This window comes from Chrysochloris asiatica, unplaced genomic scaffold (assembly GCF_000296735.1).
Source record: "Chrysochloris asiatica unplaced genomic scaffold, ChrAsi1.0 scaffold00012, whole genome shotgun sequence".
NCBI classification, from domain to species: domain Eukaryota; kingdom Metazoa; phylum Chordata; class Mammalia; order Afrosoricida; family Chrysochloridae; genus Chrysochloris; species Chrysochloris asiatica.
The window spans coordinates 7,379,198-7,398,539 of NW_006408530.1; the positions used below are offsets into that span (position 1 = coordinate 7,379,198).

The following is a 19,342-nucleotide window of genomic DNA, read 5'->3' on the forward strand; positions in this document are numbered from 1 at the left end:
ACCAGACCTAAATTTGAACCCCATATGATAGAAGTTAGGTAAAATTCCATTACATTTCAATAGTTCTAAGCAAGCAATTTGTTACCCTTTATCCTTTAGTGGAATTGATGAACAGGTGGTTTTCAGAAGATCACTCAGTATATTTAGCTTCTGAAATTTGAGCAACTCATGATCTGATTGGCTGTTCTTGCCATGTGATAATCCAGAGCCCAGGCTCCTCTCTGGCTCTTGTCTGGGGTTCTCAGGAGGGGAGAGTTGGGAGAGACTTTGCTGCTGAGGAAATTTATTTGATAGTTTGAAGGTAAGGCCAGTTTATGGCTTTTTTTAATGTAGTTTTCTTTTAGAAGAGGTTACCCAACTTTCCTTGAGTTATTTTTCAAAGTTTTGAGCCCTAAGTGTGGAAATTATTGATGGAGGCAAGACTAGAAAAGTCTGTAACTCCATTACCTTACTAAGGCCTTACTAATATCTGATATATAGAGTCTGTTCTTAGAGACTAGTTCTATGCTGATCAATTTATTGTTTGACTGAGCTGGCCCTTTTGTTTAAACAAAAATCCCCCCCTCCCCCATTTTTTGCCTTTGCTTTTTTTCTAAATATAATAGCATGAAAAGGCTTTATGTTCTATGTTCCTATATTTATCCTGTTCTACTGAGCTTCATTTGCCTCAGAAGGAGCAGCAGTTTCACTAGCTTAACAAAACCAGTCACGGTGGGGTGTTGGTTTACATGGCAAATATCTTTGGGTGAAGAGACAGCTGCTCTGGGCCATCATTCACTTGTAAGAAGAGAGAATCTCTCTCTCTGGTGTCAAACTAAGAAGACCTTGGGAGAGACATTCTTTAGTTCCTAGAATAGAAGTTTAGGCCAAAGACTCACAATCTCATGTATGTAAACCAATGCGCTGACATGTTGATATTTTTCAGATTTGCACAAGAGCTACAGAAACTGAACAGAAAAAGTCACATAAGTCAATGGTGTTCGAGAAGAAAATAGCCCTATTGCCTTGAGGTTCTTATTTTCCCTTTAAAATGTACTGATAGATTTATTCTTATGTGTTCTAATTCGAAATATCAAATATAAGGTGTAGAATATATTAGAGCAGCATGGAGGTATGAAAGAAATCCCTGTTTTACCTGAATATCAAGCAGATCATTCTTCCACTAACATTTTTGCTTGTAAATGTTTTCTCCAAGTGTTGGGAAATTCAGACATCCTGTTTCTTTTGACTCTGAATCCTCTCCCTGCCCTTACCTCAACTTCCTTTTTAAAGTTCAACTAAATTGATCATAACTTCAACATGTTATAGAGGAAATTAAGAGAAAGAAATCTGAAGCTTCAATTTTTTTTAGAGCTCTATTTTAATTGTTTCTCTCACTCAGCATGCGAAAATATAAGACTATTTAGAATAGGTTATTTTAAATTCTATTTTTATGTTATAAGACACTCTTAGTCCTGGAGAGAGATTCTAATGTATTTTCATTTGTGTGGAATATGAAAAGTTTGTAGGTGCCACTACTACTCTGGGAAAATGGCAGATGACGAAGAATATGAGGAGGTGGTGGAGGTAAGAGACAAAAAAAAAAAAAAAGAAAGAAAGAAATATCTGACAGCAAAGCATTTATGTAGCGACATTCAAAGCCATGTAGGAGAATTAATTATGTAAAAAAGACAATGTCTATTATAAATTCACATTGAAGTATTAGAAAGGAACATTTTACGTTTAGTTTCACTATAATTATGTGGGATTGAGAATTGAAAGGAAATATCACTATTTTCCACTTTTGCTTCTCTTCAAACTTTTGAAAAATAAAGTATGGATAAAGGCAGGTTTTAATGTGTCTTCTAACAATACCTCCCTCCCCACTGATCAAAGGGACAGAGATGAAGAGAAGGTTCAGATCATTGAACTTTATTTCTTAATGTCTATAGAGCAGTGGAGAAAAAAGGACCGCTTCTTGCTTATTGTTGTTGTTTCACTAATTGATTATACATATCTAAGATTTTATGTGTTTAATATAGACACACACAGGAGTCTCACAAACCCAAGCTGGAAATAGCATTTAACCACCAACTCCATTACATCTATCCAACATAACAAGACTATCTTTTGAATTTAAAAGCAAAACAAAGGGCATAGTGGGCAACTTGAAACATTTCCTTCAAATTATTAGTGGACATTCTACAAACACAATTTATAAAGTTGAAAATTGTTTTATGTTTACTTCATATAGTTTTATTTTATAGTGCTGTTTTTTGTTCTTCACCAGCTCTTGTCTTTAGCTTCTAGAAATAAAAGATAAAGGCTTAGGGCTATAATCCACATAAGTGTACTGCCATCAATCTAAAAGAGATTCATAATTATCAATTAATGATGTTGGTCTAAACATAGGAAAAATGTCAAGTGCCTGATTGCCTTAGAGGCAGTTTTGAAAATCCTTGGTTGTCAATAGAATGGACATGAACTTTTAGAACTTTCCAAAACCAAATTCCAGATGAAAGAGGAAAAAACTGTCCTTGAAAGATTATTTTACTGACCAGTCTATATTTAGACCAAGAAAGTTTATGTTGTTCCATAAAGAAAATCCTTCTTATTACTGAAGGGTGACTGAAAAACCAGAACACATTTTTATAGAATGTAAAATTCAGCCTCTCTGGCTTAAATGCCTAAGGTAGCATTGACAGTGATCAATATTATCACTAGTATGGATTTGGTTTATGCCCCTAAGGGTCTGAATAATCATTACCAAACACTAAAACAATTATAAACTCAATTGTTTACCCTGAGGGTAGCACCAGGAACATTTTTAACTTTCAACTTAAGTATCCTTTGTCATTCTTAACATGTGCTCATTTGTCACTGTAAGTTGCACTTAGTGCTCAGCTTGATTGATTTAACTAGATGTCATAAAAATTAGGATGTTCTTTTTAGGTATTCCCTCCTTGCCATTTTGTTCCTATTACTGCTCTGGGTCTGACCAGCAGGCACTAAACTATTAGACTGGCTGTCAGAGAATGTTGAACAGAGAGGTCTCTTTGACCTCAAAAAGATACCATTAGAATGGGATGCTGGCATATTCTGGAAAAAGGTCAGAGATGAAATTAGAAGGACAGAGTTGAACTAGATGTAAAAATTGATCTCCCAGGGATCTTGGACATCTAAAATAAAATTGTGCTGCTGCTCTCTACTCAACCTTAAAGAAACTTGGAGAGAAGGGGGGGAAAATTACTAATTAGTGACATCACTCTAAAAAATGTGAAATTTGGCATACAAGTTAATGCCAGCCATTTGGATAATGCTGTCTTTCTGATAAGCTTATTTCCAAGATATATTTGTCAGTGGTAAGAGCCCAAAAAAAAGTAAAACTGGATGGTTACCAAAGAACTGCTTGCTTTTGCTTGGATGTTAAGAAGATCCCAAATGGTTGTGAATCATTCATGTTAGTTTAAGATTTATTCTCAAGCCACTGATGTTTTGTGTGGGCCAAAAAAGATGTTTCCTTGTGTCATTGTCATCAAGCAGTATTTCCTAGTGTCCCAATAATCTTTTCCTTGTGTTGAAGGCACAAGCTTGTAAAACAGAAGTGCTCTCTTCTGTTATTTCTGTAGCTATGTGAAAAGACATGCCAACATACTTAGGTTTCAAATTAAAAAGATGAAAATATAAGTATAAAGAGTGAGGAACATTAGGCAAGTTTTATACCTGTTAGGACAGGTGACCTATTGATAATTGTTGCATAACTTGATGAGAATTAACTGAGCCAAGTGTAGAGGAAAGGAAGACATGGAGGGAATCTTGCATTTCAGTGTACAGCCCCCAGCTTCATCCCATCCTCACCAGTTATATACAATTGGTGGCAGAGATAAGGAAAGTGAAATGTTTTATATTTTGTTGCTTGAGAAAATGAGCCAAGTGCTTCCTTTTTGTCACTTTCCTTGTGTGGCTTCGTCTAAAGAAGCATTTCCTTCTGTTCACTTATGAGAGCTGGGTAAGGCTGAGGACAGGATTCCATTTTCCTTACGCATCTGAAACAAAATGTCAGCCAGTTCCTTCGTCGTTTATTTCTTGCTGGTGATGTCAGTAGTAGAAAAAACTAGACTTGGATTCACATTCACATTCACTGTCGAAGGCAAATTGCAGGCCAATGTTCTGACACTTTGTAAAAGGAATCATCTAGTATTTTCTTTCTCTTCTTGCCATTTGCAAATTTTCATCGTAACATGCCATAGGACTCATCCCTCACTCCAAAATAAACTCTTGGTGGTGGTAGTGTGCTCATAACGATCCTGAATAGGGTTTCCGAGGCTGTGAATCTTTACTGGAGCAGAAAGCCTCATCTTTCTCTCACGGGACAGCTGGTAGTTTCTAACTGCTGACCTTGAGGATAGCAGCCCGACTTGTAACCACTAAGCTACCAATGCTCCTTTAAATAAACTCTTACCACTTAGTAATTAGCATTTGTTGTAGTTAAGTGCCATTGAGTAGATTCCAAATCAGTAGTAGTTATATGAATAATTGAGATGAGTCTATGATTTGGGGGGAGAACGGTAAGCACTGGACTGTGAACCACAAGGTCAGTCGTTCGAATCCACCAGCCATTCCATGGAAGAAAGATGAGGCTTTGTGCTCCCACAAAAATTTACAACCTCGGAAATCCTATACAGGGTCGCTATGAGTCGGGACCTACTCCATGGCACATAAGCACCACCATCACCAATTAAAAAGGAACTCTGGTAGCATTGTGGTTACAAGTTGGGCTGCTTACCTCAAGGTCAGCAGTGCGAAACAGAAACAGCAGTTCTCCAGGAGAAAGATGAAGCTTTCTGCTTCTGTAAAGATTTACAGCCTCTGAAACCCTATACAGGGGTGGCTATGAGTCGGAACCGACTCCACAGCACACTGCCGCCGCCACCACCAAACCCTATGCAGGGTCGCTATGAGTCAGAACCAACTCCAAAATAGCCAACCAACCAACTATTAATAACCTCAGTCCAGGAGTGGTGCTGCAGATTAATGTGCTGGACTGCAAGATCAGTTTGAAATGCAAGTCAGTGGTTCACGCACACCAGTTGCTGTTTGGAAACCCTATACACGGTCACTATGAGTCGGAACTGACTCAATGGCACTTAACAACAAAAACAATTAGTAACTGGAGTCCTGGTGTGGTGCTGTGGGATAAAGCACTGGAACACAAGGTCATTTTGAACCACAAGGTCAGTGGTTCATATCACCAGCTGCTCCTTGGAAATCCTGTACAGGGTCACTATGAGTCAGAACTGACTTGACGGCACCTAACAACAGTGACAACAATTAATGACCAATCTAAGATCTTTCTAATCACTTTGCAACTCCTGGTCAGCCTGATGGCATTAACTTTGGCTTTCTTGAAGTTTCATACCAAGAATAAGTTCCAAAATCTGAGCAGGACCCCCTTGCCTGCTTCCTTCCTGTAGATATTTCAAATATATCATGTTTGGTAAGGTGGAGGGTCAGAGAAAAAGAGGAAGCGTTATTGGCTCAAGCATGGCAATAATAGTGAGGTTGACCCAGGATCGGGCAGTGTTTCGTTCTGCTGTACATAAGGTCGCTATGAGTTGGTTTTGACTCAATGTCACCTAAGAACAACGACAAGCTAGTGAAGTAATCTAGTGATTAAGCTGAGGAGAGGAGATTTCTGTTTTGGTTCTCATGATACCTTTGTGCTCTATTTATTTATAGTACTACACAGAAGAGACGATTTATGAAGAGGTACCAGGGGAGGTAAGACCCAAGCTCCCTTTGCACTAACTGCCCTCTCCCCTCTCCAACTCCCAGAACCATAGGGATGATAGAAGAGAACATCTGAAGGGGGTTGGTGTCTCTGGTTGGTGCAAATGGTTAATACCCAGCTGCTAACAGAAAGGGTGGAGGTTTGAGTCCACCTGGAGGCACCTTGAAAGAAAGCCCTGGTGATCTACTTCTGTAAAATCAGCCCTTGGGAACCCTACGTAGCACAGTTCTACGCTGACACACATGGGATATAAGTCTGAAATAGCAACTGGCTTTGGTTGCAGGAATGATCACTCATTTATGTGTGCCCAGCAGTAAAGACTAAATGCCACTTACTTAACAGGTTGTTTCACCTTTTTAGCTATTCAGCATTTCCAAGATGACCAGGAATGGTTTCCCCAATTGCTCGTGCAGTATTTTTGGTAGAGATTGCAGTAAGAGAGACAGCCTTGACTTATGATCTGTTTAAGAACAAGCAGGCTCACTGTGTAGACTTGTAGTATGTGCGACACCATCAGTGCCAACAGGTGTGGTGTCTCCTTATGACAAATGAAATGCTACTTGTAATTTAACACATGAGAAAGCCATTCCCATAAGTATTCCAAGTTGAACTTTTTTTTTAAAGATCAGATACCTTTCTCATGATGTTTCATTTTCTGTGTGGATCTGTTTCTTTTTGCTCACAATAAACAATGATATGGCTGTTTAACCCTGAGCGTGCTCAGACCGCATGAACTCTAGTATCTGGAGATGGTGTGAAGAATTAGTTTCTCATGGTCAACTCTCTGTTAATAACAATGGGCAGAAAGTGACCTACTCATTAAGATCTGGAAACACTAAAGAGAGTTTTCATTAATGTACAATTTCCCTATCACTCAAGTTTCTCTTTTTATAATTGATTGTAGAACTCTTACTTTGATGCAGATGATATTAACTGAGTACGAACTTGAAGCATAAGACAGATTTAAGACTTAGCTGCTTATCTTCCTATCTTATGTACAATATTTTTAACCTTGGACTAGAGTCAAATCTTGAGTCTTCCACTATCACCTGTTGTAAGAAACAGTAATTTCCCACTTACTGCATAGAACTATTGTAAAGATAATTGTTCAATTATGTTTTCATCATTATTCTCAGCCACCTAAGCATTTATTAGTGTAAATGGCACTCCAGTTCACATTAATTGACTAAGCCAAGAGAAAGGTAATCACTTAAAATATTGATGTGATTCACTTTTTAAAAAAGTCATTATTACTTGTTTCATACTACAGGGGAGAATGCCTATATGCCTAGAAAACTAGCAACCTGACCTTTTTCTTAAAGTCATTTTAAAGTTAAAATTAAAGTCAAGGATTGGAACTTTATTTGATTGTCTTAACACTTTTTACTCTGATCCTATGTTTGCTTTTTACTTTACTCAGTTTAAGATTTTAAATATTTAAGAATATACTGTTTTTAATTTTTATCCTACTTTGCTGTGCTTGAGTGTCTTTCTGCAAATTGGATTTTAAGCTAATGTTGCAAATTAGTGAGAAGTAACCTTTTTTTACTCCATAGCATCTCTAGTAATGAATACTTAGACTCTTGTAACATATGCATTTTTATAGGGATATAGTGCATTGGCCTATTTTAGGTATGAAGAAGTAACATTAGAAATGTAAGTTTGCCTGAAGTTAGAATAACATGCCAAAATCATGATGCCCATTTTTACTTTTATAATAACACTGAACTGTCAAAATTCCAGACAATAACAGAAGTCTATGAAACCACAACGACAAGGACCATACATTCTGACTATGAGCAACCAGAAGCTTCCAAACCAGCTCTGGCACAGCCAGAGCCGGCAAAGCCAGTGGAGAGGAAGAAGGTTATCCGGAAGAAAGTGGACCCTTCTAAGTTCATGACTCCCTACATTGCACACAGTCAGAAAATGCAGAATATCTTTAGCACAGTAAGTTTCAGACAACTTCCTTCTAACCTAATTTCATTACTGTGAAACTAATGATCTCAACCAATTTCTTTGGATGCTGGCTGGATTGTGTTTCTCAACCTTATATAAAACAAAAACCTGCTTGGCAAAACTGCAAGCTTTCTCCCTGTGATTCTTGAAATTTCTTTTTATTTGCACTTCTGCAGCATTAAGGAAAGCATCTTTATAGAAATTATACTTGAAAAATAAGTATATGACCAATTATAGAGCTTTTAATATCATTATTAGTCAATCTAGAGTAATGAAATCATAAATATTTATTTGAGTTCTGTTGATGGAAATTAAATAACATATTTAATTTAAATAAAATAAAATAATTTTATTAACTAACTGTGTCTGAGTGGAATAGTCTGTTAAGTAGATTTGTTGATAGAAGTCCCTGAGTGGTATAAATGTTTAAGCCCTTATCTACTAACTAACTAAAAGGCTGGCAGTCTAACCCCATTCAGAGATGCCTCAGAAGAAAATCCTGGCCATTTGCTTCTGGAAGTGCACAGCAATGAAACACTCTATGGAGCACAGTTCTACTCTGTAACACATGCTGATTGCTTGTGGTGAGATGGGGTCTCACTGGGTGGCCAGACCACATGTCATCTGGAGAATTAAACAAATGAAATGTAGCTCAGGGGAAACTTTGGTTGATATAGAACTAATGTATATACTGAAAACATCCTGTGGTTACTGGCCAATAAATAGTCATCATTTGGTTGAGTGTTAACTCTTAAGAACTATTTGGTAAATTTCTAATTCAAGCTTGAAATGATTCTTGAATGATCTAAGACTTAGGTTTCTAACAGCAAGTGAGATTTTCATAACAGTATTCAGCAAAGATAGACTTTTTTGTTGTTGTTCATTTACAGCCGTAAATTCTCATTAATGTAGATACCAGAAACCTCTAACTTCTGATATTCTAAATGGAATGTTGACTATGTTTTATAAGATTTAAAAAAATGGTTAGTAACTAAATCAATAGGATAATTTAGGTTGTTGACTACTCTACTCAAGAGTACTGTTGAAGCAATAACAATGATCAATTATATGTATTATTATTAAAGCAAGAACTCATGGTATAATAAAAGTGCACTTCTGCTTTTCAAAATAATCCATAATTCAGACTTTCCATTAATTCAAGCTTGTGTCTCAGCTATCTAAACCACAGTACTTATTGGGCCAGCTATGTTCTGAATTTAATATTTTTGCTTTGTAGTAGCAATCAAATCCTTTCAGATTTGACTCAGTTTCTATATTCATTTTTTGAAATGAGACTTAGGTCTTTTGATGTGTGCATTCAGGCAGAAAAAGAAGAACCATCGAGAGAACAATTTTAGACCATTTTCAAGACAATAGTCTGTAATAAATGTCTACTGTCTCCAGGACCAAATCATGTTTAGGAAGAACAATTAACAAATCTATTTTAGTTTTTGCTGAGAGTCAGAATAGGGAACAAAGGGAAAGCTGTTACACTGGTAATTGTTATAACTCAGAGGAGTTTTTAAATTAAATGAGGATGGGTGTATTATTTGAAATTTCTTTTGCTGTCATATCATGTTTTAGGTTAATATCTGATATTCATTTCAGAATAAATACAAGGAGAATTTTGAGAAAACAAAAGGACAGCCATGTGGCATCACAACTGATACCCCAGAACATCGCAGAATCAAGAAAGTGCAAGATCAACTCAGTGAGGTGGGCCACGCTGGTAAAATAAAAGAGAGACACATTTCACTGAGGATTGAGGTCTCTAAATATGTGTAGAGAGAATTACTGTGAGCGAGTCTAGAAAACTAGAGAAGCATTGGGTTTGTTGCTGGAAATATGAATCAAAGCCAGCGTCTAAAAGCTTGACCTAGCAATTCATATGAAGAGGTACTCTGAGATGGGAGCTCCAACTTGCTTTAGTCCTTTAGTGGTGTTAATGGTGATTGTGTACCATCAAGTCAGTTCCAACTCATATTGACCATATACAGGGTTTCAGAGACTGTGAATCTTAAAGGGAGCAGAAAACCTCATCTTTTCCCTCATGAAGTGGCTGGTGGATTTCAGCTGCTGACCTTGAGGTTAGCAGCCCAATGTATAACTCACTACACCTCCAAGGATCCTTTGGCCCTTCAGTAATAGGTTGAAATGAGGCCAGGAAACCAGACAAGTAGTAAACACAGTAGGCTTTAAGGAGCACAGTGTTGTAGTTAAAATGCAGAAACTTTGTTTTGTGATGCAGCCATACAGTTACTGGGTTAGCACTCATTGTTATGAGATATACACTCCAAGCCCGCCATGGACTTACTGTGTGCATTACTTCTGCAGGTTAAGTATCGAATGGATGGTGATGTTGCTAAAACTATTTGTCATGTAGATGAAAAAGCAAAGGACATTGAACATGCCAAGAAAGTGTCGCAGCAAGTCAGCAAGGTAAGGCTGTACTCATGGTATAGGTAGGTGGGATACTAAATAGCATTCACATAATTTTTGCTTTATCTGAAGAGGATAACATTGGACAGGCTGCTTCCTATTCACCAGTACCCACGAAATCCACAGGGACTGGGAATATTCACACCTACTGTGTCAGGAAGCCCACACAGATGACTAGCGTGCTCTGTAGGAACTGTGATGGACTGCCGAGCCTCAGTCCAGTTCAAGGGGTAGCTACTACTCAGCTCAGGCAACTGCTGCTTTACAGGATGAAGTCCCTGGCTCAATAGTCTTCCTCTTTCTTTGACTTAAAACAACAGAAATGTGTTGTCTCAAGTTCTGGGGAGTAGAAATTCACATTCAGACTTGGCAGGGCCTTGCTTTCTCTGAAGACTATAAGGAAAAATCCTTTCTTGCACCTCTCTGCTTCTTCTGGTAACCCACTTTACTCCAATACCTAATTACATATACAAAAACCCAAATAAGGTCACGTCCAAATAAAGTGAGGGAGGGTGTTAGAACTTTAACAGGTCTTTGGGGAGGATACAATTCAACCCATCAGAAAGGAGCACAGAAAACATGTATCACAAATAAATAAATGCTATATTGATATGGAAGCAGATAATATAGTTTATGTTAGTTGATAATAAATATTATGGAATAAATAGAGCATGAGAAAGGTTATTATATTTTTTAAAAGAAGTTGGGGATCTGGATTTTTATGAGAAATCTCCAAATTTCAAATGGGGTAACTAATTAAAAAAATATATATTTAAGTCAAAAAATATGCCTGCCAGTCAATCTTAGAATAGGTTGCAACTTTTGAAAGCAATCTATAATGAATCAGAATCATGATTTAGTTGAAAAATGGGAATTTTCCAATAAGAACTACTCAGACAGTGAAAGGAGATGCAGATAGGTGTCTTGTGATACAATAGTAACTAATTGTTATCAGGACTGATTGTGAGGGTTGGAAATGTAAAGGTAGACGTTTTGTAGCAAAAGGAGGGAAATGATTGACTTTGCTGTCTAGCAGCAGAGGTCCCGGGGACCATCAAAGGGGGTGGGGGATAGGCTTGCAGGGTGTACTCTTTGGTTGGTTGATGATATATGGAGGGGATTGTAACTATGGCAATGAAACAATAACTATAGGATGTATGTAAAGCTAATGTTCTCCCATGTAAACTATCATATAATTCACAATAAAACATTAAAAAAAAAAAGTTAGGATGGCAAAAAAAAAAACTACTCAGGAAAAGCATTAGGAATGTTGACACTGTCTTGGTTTTCTTAGTAACTAACACATTCTGCAGTTTTTGTGTAAGAATACTTTTGAGTATGAAAAAGATTCTTCACAGGGTTCGCCTTTGTTCTCTAAATCATCTTGTCCTGGGGTGAGACGTTCGATGACAGGTCCTCTGATTTTCCTGTTTAGGTTTTATATAAGCAGAACTGGGAGGACACCAAGGATAAGTACCTGCTTCCTCCTGATGCCCCTGAACTTGTCCAGGCCCTTAAGAACACAGCCATGTTCAGTAAGGTAAGGCCTCCATTGGCATGTCTGTCTTCCGATTTCATCCCTCTACATAATTTAGAGGAATACCCTGTAAACTCTTGATAATCCTGACTATGGCTTCCCAGTCTTTTTGTGGGTAACCTGAAGACATGTGGGGCTCTGAGAATGGGTTTTGGAAAGGAGAGGACTGAGTGGAGTAGAGGACTGAGTGGAGTAGAGGGTCCTGTAGAGAACCCAAGCAGCCTAGGGGAAAATATGTGGGGAGAATGAATATGTGCTGGAGAATCAGCCAAGAGCCACAAAGCAATATTTTGATTTTTTCTGTAGATCCTGTGCAAAAGTATATATAACTTTTTAAAACAATCATTTTTTAAAACTATGACAAATATGTAGGTAACGGAATATTTATGATTTCAACACTCCACATGTACACTTCTGGAGCATTAATGATGTTCATTCTGTTCTCCATTCATCACCATGTATTGTTTTCAAATTTTCATCACCACCCTTAACAAAAGCCCATTGTCTCCTGCCTGGATTAAACCTTATTATAGGTTTATTTTATGATTGAAATTATACTAAATTCTACCCATCTCCTTACATTGGTATATTTGCACTTGCAGAAGGCAGAGGAAGTCATAGAGAGGAGATGAAAAAAAATCAGACACATCTACCTCTCTATAAATGATGATTGCCAGGAGAAACAGGTTAAGCTATTAACAAAAATGTCTTCAATTGGATAAAAAGATGGAAGTTGGATATGAATTTCATTTAATCTTTGTTTTCACTTTGCCCTTGATTCATGATGTTATTAAGGAATTCAAAATTGTACTCACATCAGTTCTCATTCTTTTCTGATTTAGAAATTGTATACTGAAGACTGGGAAGCAGACAAAGGTTTGTTTTACCCGTATAACGATAGTCCGGAACTGAGGAGGGTTGCCCAAGCCCAGAAAGCACTCAGTGATGTAAGTGGAGAGCAGTCAGCACCATTTGGGAGTGTGGAATCAGGAAGCAGAATTATGTTGTAGATACTCCTTGCAATTTTCCTTTGAAGAAAGATTAAATGCCGTTATTGCAGGGAAATGCATTTAGAATCATGAGCATTTAGGATGTATAATTGAAATTAGATGTAACTTACATTATATATAGTTTAGTTCAAGCCAAGTCAAAGACCATAAAGGTAGTTAGCGGAAGAGCCCAGACTAGGAAGTCTTGTGATCCCAAAACCAATGTTTTTTCCACTAGTACATGCATTATTTACTCCTTGACATGAGTAGAAGTTACTCTGTAACAGTTGAGCAGTGTTTTGTTTTTTGGCTTATTGAGGACATAGCCAACATCCCAAATCTTTTATTAAATGAACAATTGTCATTAAAATGTTTTAATTTGCTGTAGTAGTGAGAGGATCTGAATTGTGGCAAGTCTTCCTTTTTTCTACAATGGGGTTCAGAAGATGTCCTTGTCCAAGTAGATTTATATAGTTACCCCACAAAAAAACTCTTGCCAGAATCTCCATATCCTAGATTTTGAAAATTACATAGATATATACTTTTATTGCAAATATTAAAAATATATATAGGAACTTAAAAGGCCTAATAGACTCAGGAAGGAAATCCACCACATCAGCAGGCCCCACTTGGGCCTAACTCTTCTTGTTTTGAGGTACTTTGTTTCCTAGTCTGCATTTGCTAGAGGCCAGGGTGAAAAGTCCAACGACCACAACTTTAGAGTGGAGCAATAGAAGGAGAAAAATGACAAGCTATTTTTTATCCACATGTTAACTAGGCCTCAGGAACTCTCATACTCTGGACATATCAGGCCATATTGGGGTTTGCTTCCAATGGATCCTGAGATCCTAGCTTGCCCTGAGCTGCAATGACTCACATTCATCTGATGGTGTCACTAATTTTTTAAGACTAGTGTGAATCCTTCTTACTTGGTATGATGTGCAAATGAAGCAGTCATATTTTCTATTCCAGTTTCTATATAATTGGTTAAAATATTGCACAAATATACTCCTTTCCTTCCATAGGGTAAGTTAGAAAATTAAGATGGCATAACAAAGTTCTAGTTATTTTGTGTGTGGCAAAGTTTTTAGTGTGTGGGTGCCTCTAATTCTTTTTCAAGATTAGTATTTTTGTTTTATATTGTAAGATATATCATATTGTTGTGCAGCCTTCTCAAGTGACCAGTAGCTGGCTATTCATAGCTTATCATATATGCATACTTAGCAAGATACAAAAAAGACTGTAAGAAGTTTTGATTTTTTTTCCTCCTGAGAATTTATAATCAGGTTGTTAAGAAGTAAGTGTTATATATCAAACAAACAAACAAACAAAAACCCACGACAATCAAATACTTGCCGGAAAATTAGTGGAATAAATGTGAATAATTGGAAAATCCCACACAGATGTGGTGATCGTAGGGGGATGGATAGTGATGAGGAGGAAAGGCATTTCAAGCAGAGAGAACACTTAAACGGATTGCTGTTGTTTGTTGTTAAGTGCTGTTGAGTAGGTTCTGACTCATAGCGACCCTGTGTGGGGGCTCCAAGGAGCAGTTGGTAGGTTTGAATGGCTGACCTCATGGTTAGCAGTCCGGTGCTTATCTTACATGCCACACCAGGTGTTTTAGAGGACAGAGAACATGACAGCTGCAGTAGCTGGTTGGAGAGCGTTGAGCATGTGTAAGAAAGCAACAGGGGCTTGCAAATCAGACAGAACAGCATGACTTTTGGTGATATGATATGATATATCATATGATATAAAAAGAATAAAAAAGAAATAGGATAAAATAAGAATCTGGAAATATTTTGATGGACAGTACAGTAAATTGGAATTAGGAAAAGATGGAAATCAGTGGATTTGCAGAATGCTATTTTAGTAGTACAGATTGGATGAAAGGATGATAGGAAAAGGAAAGGAAAGAAAAGACTCTGAAAGTAGAAAGAAATTCAAAAGAACTAGAGACATTGGATATTGGCAACAAAGGAGAGAAAGGAGACAGAGATGAATATATGACCATTCCACTGATAAAGATGTGTCAGTGGAAATGGAAATAGAATTGAAATAATGGAAGAGCCATTCAAATTAAAGCATACAGAACCCTTGTGTGGTGCTGTAGGATAAGCACTGAACTGCTATCCACAAGGCTGAAAGTTCAACCCCAAAAGCCACTCTAGGAAACCCTATCCAGGGTTGCTATGAGTCAAATCCAACTCGATGGCATTTTAAAACAACATGGACAAATTAGGAATGTAGTACAATTGCATAGGTGTGAAGCCAGAACAAGGGATTAATATTTGAGTGTCATCAAAATAAAAGTGATGACTGGAGACATAAAAATACATTAGTAAGACCAAAGAGAGTGTGGCCAAGGGCAGGGTTTTGGAGGACACCCACACTCAGGATATCTGGAAAGGAGTCAACAAAAGAATGAGACAATGTATGGTTTTAGAAGTTGAAGGGGGACAAGGCAATGCCATGTCACGTAAACCTAGGAGAGGTTTGAAGTTGGCACTAGTCTCTAAGTGATTCCCTTTACTTATAAAATAGGGAGGTGACAGATGATCAATTTTGCTCTAGTGTTATAAACTTTGAACAATTAAAGATGGCCAAGGTTTTTGGTTGTTTTTTTTTAAAGTATTTTAGTAGAAGACAGAATGAAGAAGGCTGTGTGTTAGTCCCTGGGCTGCTCGTTTAAACCCACCAGCAACGTGGCAGGAAATAGATGAGGCTGTGTGCTCCCATAAAGATTTACTGTCTAAGAAACCCTATATAGAGGTGCTATGAGTCAGAATTAACTTGATGGCAGTGGATTTATTTTATTTATTTTTTTGTTTTATATAATAATGAAATTAAGTTTTTCTTCATACTTCACCAGTAAGATTTGGCATTTAAAGTATAGCTTTTGTTTTTATTGCCGACAAAATATGCTGTACACATCAGATTACCGACATGCCTATTAACACTGTTGTCAACACTACAATTACTGAGCACAGAACCCCAAGCAAGCTGTTGTTCATAGAACGTAGCATCAGATAGACACATAGTCTTCAAGCTAAGTGCTGGATTAGAGGCTCCCTCTCCTGATCCTCTTAAACCTACTTACCACATTATCTTTATTCTCTAAGCAATGACAAAATATGTTGTAAACATGAAGAGTCTTTGAGCTGAACCAGAGTGCAGATTTCTAACGCAACAGAACTCAGAACAAGGTTCCTGAGAAATTAGTTAGGTCTTGTAAAATCTCATTTCTCTGAAACGTCTTGAAAAGTTGTCAGACTTAATAATCAGCCTTTTTCCTGATAGAATGCTGTTTTTTCCCTAAGGACAGAGACAGCCATGAAAAATCCCAGTTGCTATATCCTTAAAGTCTTTGCAAAGAGAAATTTGTGTTTCTCACAGCTGAGTAGTGGAAGAGTTTGGAGAATCATTCTATTCTTCAAGCTTCTCCTGAAGGTTTCAGTGTGCAAAACACACATTTAGAAGTCAGGGATTGAACCCCCACTCCAGTCAGGTACTGTGCTGGCCTCAGAGATTTCAAATGAGAAGACAAACTTTCTGCCACCCCAAAGTGTGTGCACTTTGGAGGGACAAATGAGACACACTTTGGTGTGTCTCAAGGAAGGACAGACTTGTAAACCACCATTACAGTGCTATCTGATAACTCTTCAAAGAAGCTAAGGAACAGGAAAAAAGGAGATCCCAGGAAAAATCATCAAGTCTGCCTCAAGGAGTCAGGGAGGGCTCTGCAGGGAAAGTATTGAGATGTGGAGAACATGTGGCAATTTGCAGGCAGAAGGGGAGAGGAGGAGTTGGGGCATTCTAGGGAAAGGTAAACATGTTTGAGGGCCAAAGGCATGAGTCTGGGAATCTATCTATAACTCTGCATTATTGAAGGCAGGGATCCAACAATTGGTGGAAATAAAATCAGAGGAGTCAATAGGATTAGGGCTAGGTTTAGATATAAGGTTAGAGTCAGGCTTAGGTTTTTTAAATTAGAGTTAGAGTTAGGTATAGGGCTCTGGTAGCGTAGTGGTTATGAATCGGGCTGCGAACCTTAAGGTCAGCAGTTCAAAAGTACCAGCTGTTCCACAGGAGTAAGATAAGGTTTTGTGTTCCTGTAAAGATTTACAGCCTCGGAAACCCTGAACAGGGTTTGTATGGGTCGAAATCGACTTGACAGCATTTAACAACAACAACAACATAGGGCCATAAGCAGGGTTAGTAGTAAGGTAAGGTTTTGGTTAGGGTTAGGTCTACCTCTAGGGCTAAGTTAAAGACTTGAGTATAGAAACCCTGTATAGGTTTCAGAGGAACCGTTGGTGAATTTAAACCGCCAACATTGCAGTTGAAACCCACCTTGTGGTCCAGTGCATTAGCCCACAGCACCATACCAGAACTAGAGTTGTTGTTAAGTGCTGTCAAGTCAGTTCTGACTCATAGTGACCATGTATAGGCTTTCTAAGGAGCAGCTGATGAATTTGAACCTCCAACCTTGGAGTTCAAATTGACCTTGCAGTCCAGTGCATTATCCCACTGCACCACACCAGGACTAGGTTAGGCCGTGATATTATTTCAAGGTGGGAGAGATTTTTTATAGGCTGAAGGAAAAGAGAGGAGCACCGTATTTCACTAATTGGAATATCATGGACCTAAAATTTGTTAGAATTTTGCCCAGACTAAACAGAAGTTAACTTTTGGACTGTCCATAAAAAATGGATGCTTCTCCTCTGAGAAAGGAAGGGTGCAGGAATGGGAGAGTCACGGATGAGCCTGGAAACAGGGAAGCAAAGAGAGCCTTTCTTTATAGAAGAGGAAGTTGAGAGTAATGTGGAGTTGATTGGTATTGAGGACAGTTTTGAGGGTTTTGGACTAGCCACTGGGAGTTTGTGTTGACCAGAGACTCCTAATGGACTTTACAAGCTTCACTAAAGGCAGAGTGCAAATTGGATACCATAAATCCACAGTTATTCAATCTAAAGATTCATATAGCTTTCTCTAGTAGCACTCACCATCTTGGGTATACGACTATGTGGTTGAGATGATCCCGAGTGGAGGGCTTAAGTGGGTGTGATGAAAACACAAGTGGTTGGAAGTTATATATCCTGGTGAGAGAATAATAAACAGCTACCACCATGGCATGAAGACCACAATGGAAGAAAACAGACTTGGGATCAATAGTCATGGGGCAGAGGGAAGATTTAAAGAAATTGAAATCACTAGCAATATTGAGAGTGAGTGCAAGTAATATCTAAAAGTATCATCAATTGTAGTTCAACAGTCTTTTAACATTCAAGATTTCAAATAAAGGTGAAAGGATGGTCTTTTTTAAAATGCCTACACATAGTACATGGGAAATAGAATGGTTTTCGATGTCTCATCAACATCCTTGTCTTTTATTTTATTAGGTTGCCTACAAAAAAGGTCTTGTTGAGCAGCAAACTCAGTTCACATCTCTGCCAGATCCTCCAGATATAGAGTTTGCCAAGAAAGTGACCAATCAAGTGAGCAAGGTAAGTTAAAAAAAAAGTGCTAGGTTACTGTCTCTTGGAAACTCTGCTTCATAATTTCAGCGAGCAGAGAAAGTAAATAAAGATGAACCTAAAGACAGAACATAAAATGCTAGAAGTAATTCATAACCACTGTTGTTAAGTGCCATTGGGTTGGGTCCCATTCATAGAGTCACTGTGTAGGGGTTCCAAGAAATAGCTGGTGGGTTTGAAACACTGATCTTGCAGTTTACTGTCCAGTGCTTATCCTACAACGCCACTGCTGTATTAATTAATTAATAAATGTTTAGCCAGCTTGCCGACGCAGTGGTTAATAAATGTAAATTTGTCCTAATGTCACTTGATGTTTCTATTTGTTAGAGTAATACAAACTAACTTAGAAACCAAGTAACCACACATGTCCAGGGAGAATCTGATGGTATTAACTCAGTATGAAGCATCCATAGAGTTTAATGCTCTCAGTCAGATTTGGAAATGAATGCATGAGTGGGCTCTCAAAACACAGCTTAGTTAACAGCAGGGGACATTTCGCCTCATAACGTGGAAAGCCTGGCAAACAGCTTAGTATGCCTATATTTAGGCTGGTAAACTAGCCCTGAGGATGTGGGCCTAACAGAGAATGCAGAGAGATAGATGTTTAACAGATGAGCAGGCCAGACTAAATTCCTATTTTAAATTGGTCCAAATCAGGCCACTTTCTCCTGGGACACGTTGATTATAAGTGTTTTCTTTGCCCGTTATGGAACTGAGTCTCATTTTGGTTGAATTTTGATGGAACCTCAAGATTTCAGTCTTGTTTAAGCATTTTCTTCCTAAAGTATTTCCCAAGTAAAAGAGAAAGAAAAAAAGTCGTGAATAATAAAGTTTAGTAAGCAAGTTTAAAAAAAAGATCTGATATTCAGGATTACCCTAACTGTATAACCAGAGGGCTGGCTGTTTGGAGAAAGGATCTAGTTAGTGCTGAATCTAGTCCTGCTAGGAATGGCAAACCCAACCCAAACCCATTGCCGCTGAGTCAATTCCGATGCACGGCAACTTCCATGTGTTACAGAGTAGAACTGAGTTCCTAGGGTTTTCATGACTGCAATCTTTATGGAAGCAGATTACGGTTGTTCTTAAGTGCCATAGAGTTGGTCCGACT

The 19,342-nt window shown here is 38.0% G+C and overlaps 1 protein-coding gene across 1 annotated transcript in view; it reads left to right on the forward strand.

Moving 5' to 3' along the window:
* Positions 1-223: 223 nt before the first annotated feature.
* The window catches only part of NEB (nebulin), a 261,077-nt gene continuing 241,958 nt past the window's right edge, over positions 224-19,342 (forward strand). Inside the window, 10 exon segments of the mRNA XM_006834547.1 lie at positions 224-301; positions 926-1,010; positions 1,502-1,566; positions 5,719-5,760; positions 7,514-7,720; positions 9,338-9,445; positions 10,064-10,168; positions 11,604-11,708; positions 12,548-12,652; positions 18,100-18,204. Of these exon segments, the coding sequence (XP_006834610.1) occupies positions 1,531-1,566; positions 5,719-5,760; positions 7,514-7,720; positions 9,338-9,445; positions 10,064-10,168; positions 11,604-11,708; positions 12,548-12,652; positions 18,100-18,204 (813 nt within the window). The 5' untranslated portion in view covers positions 224-301; positions 926-1,010; positions 1,502-1,530.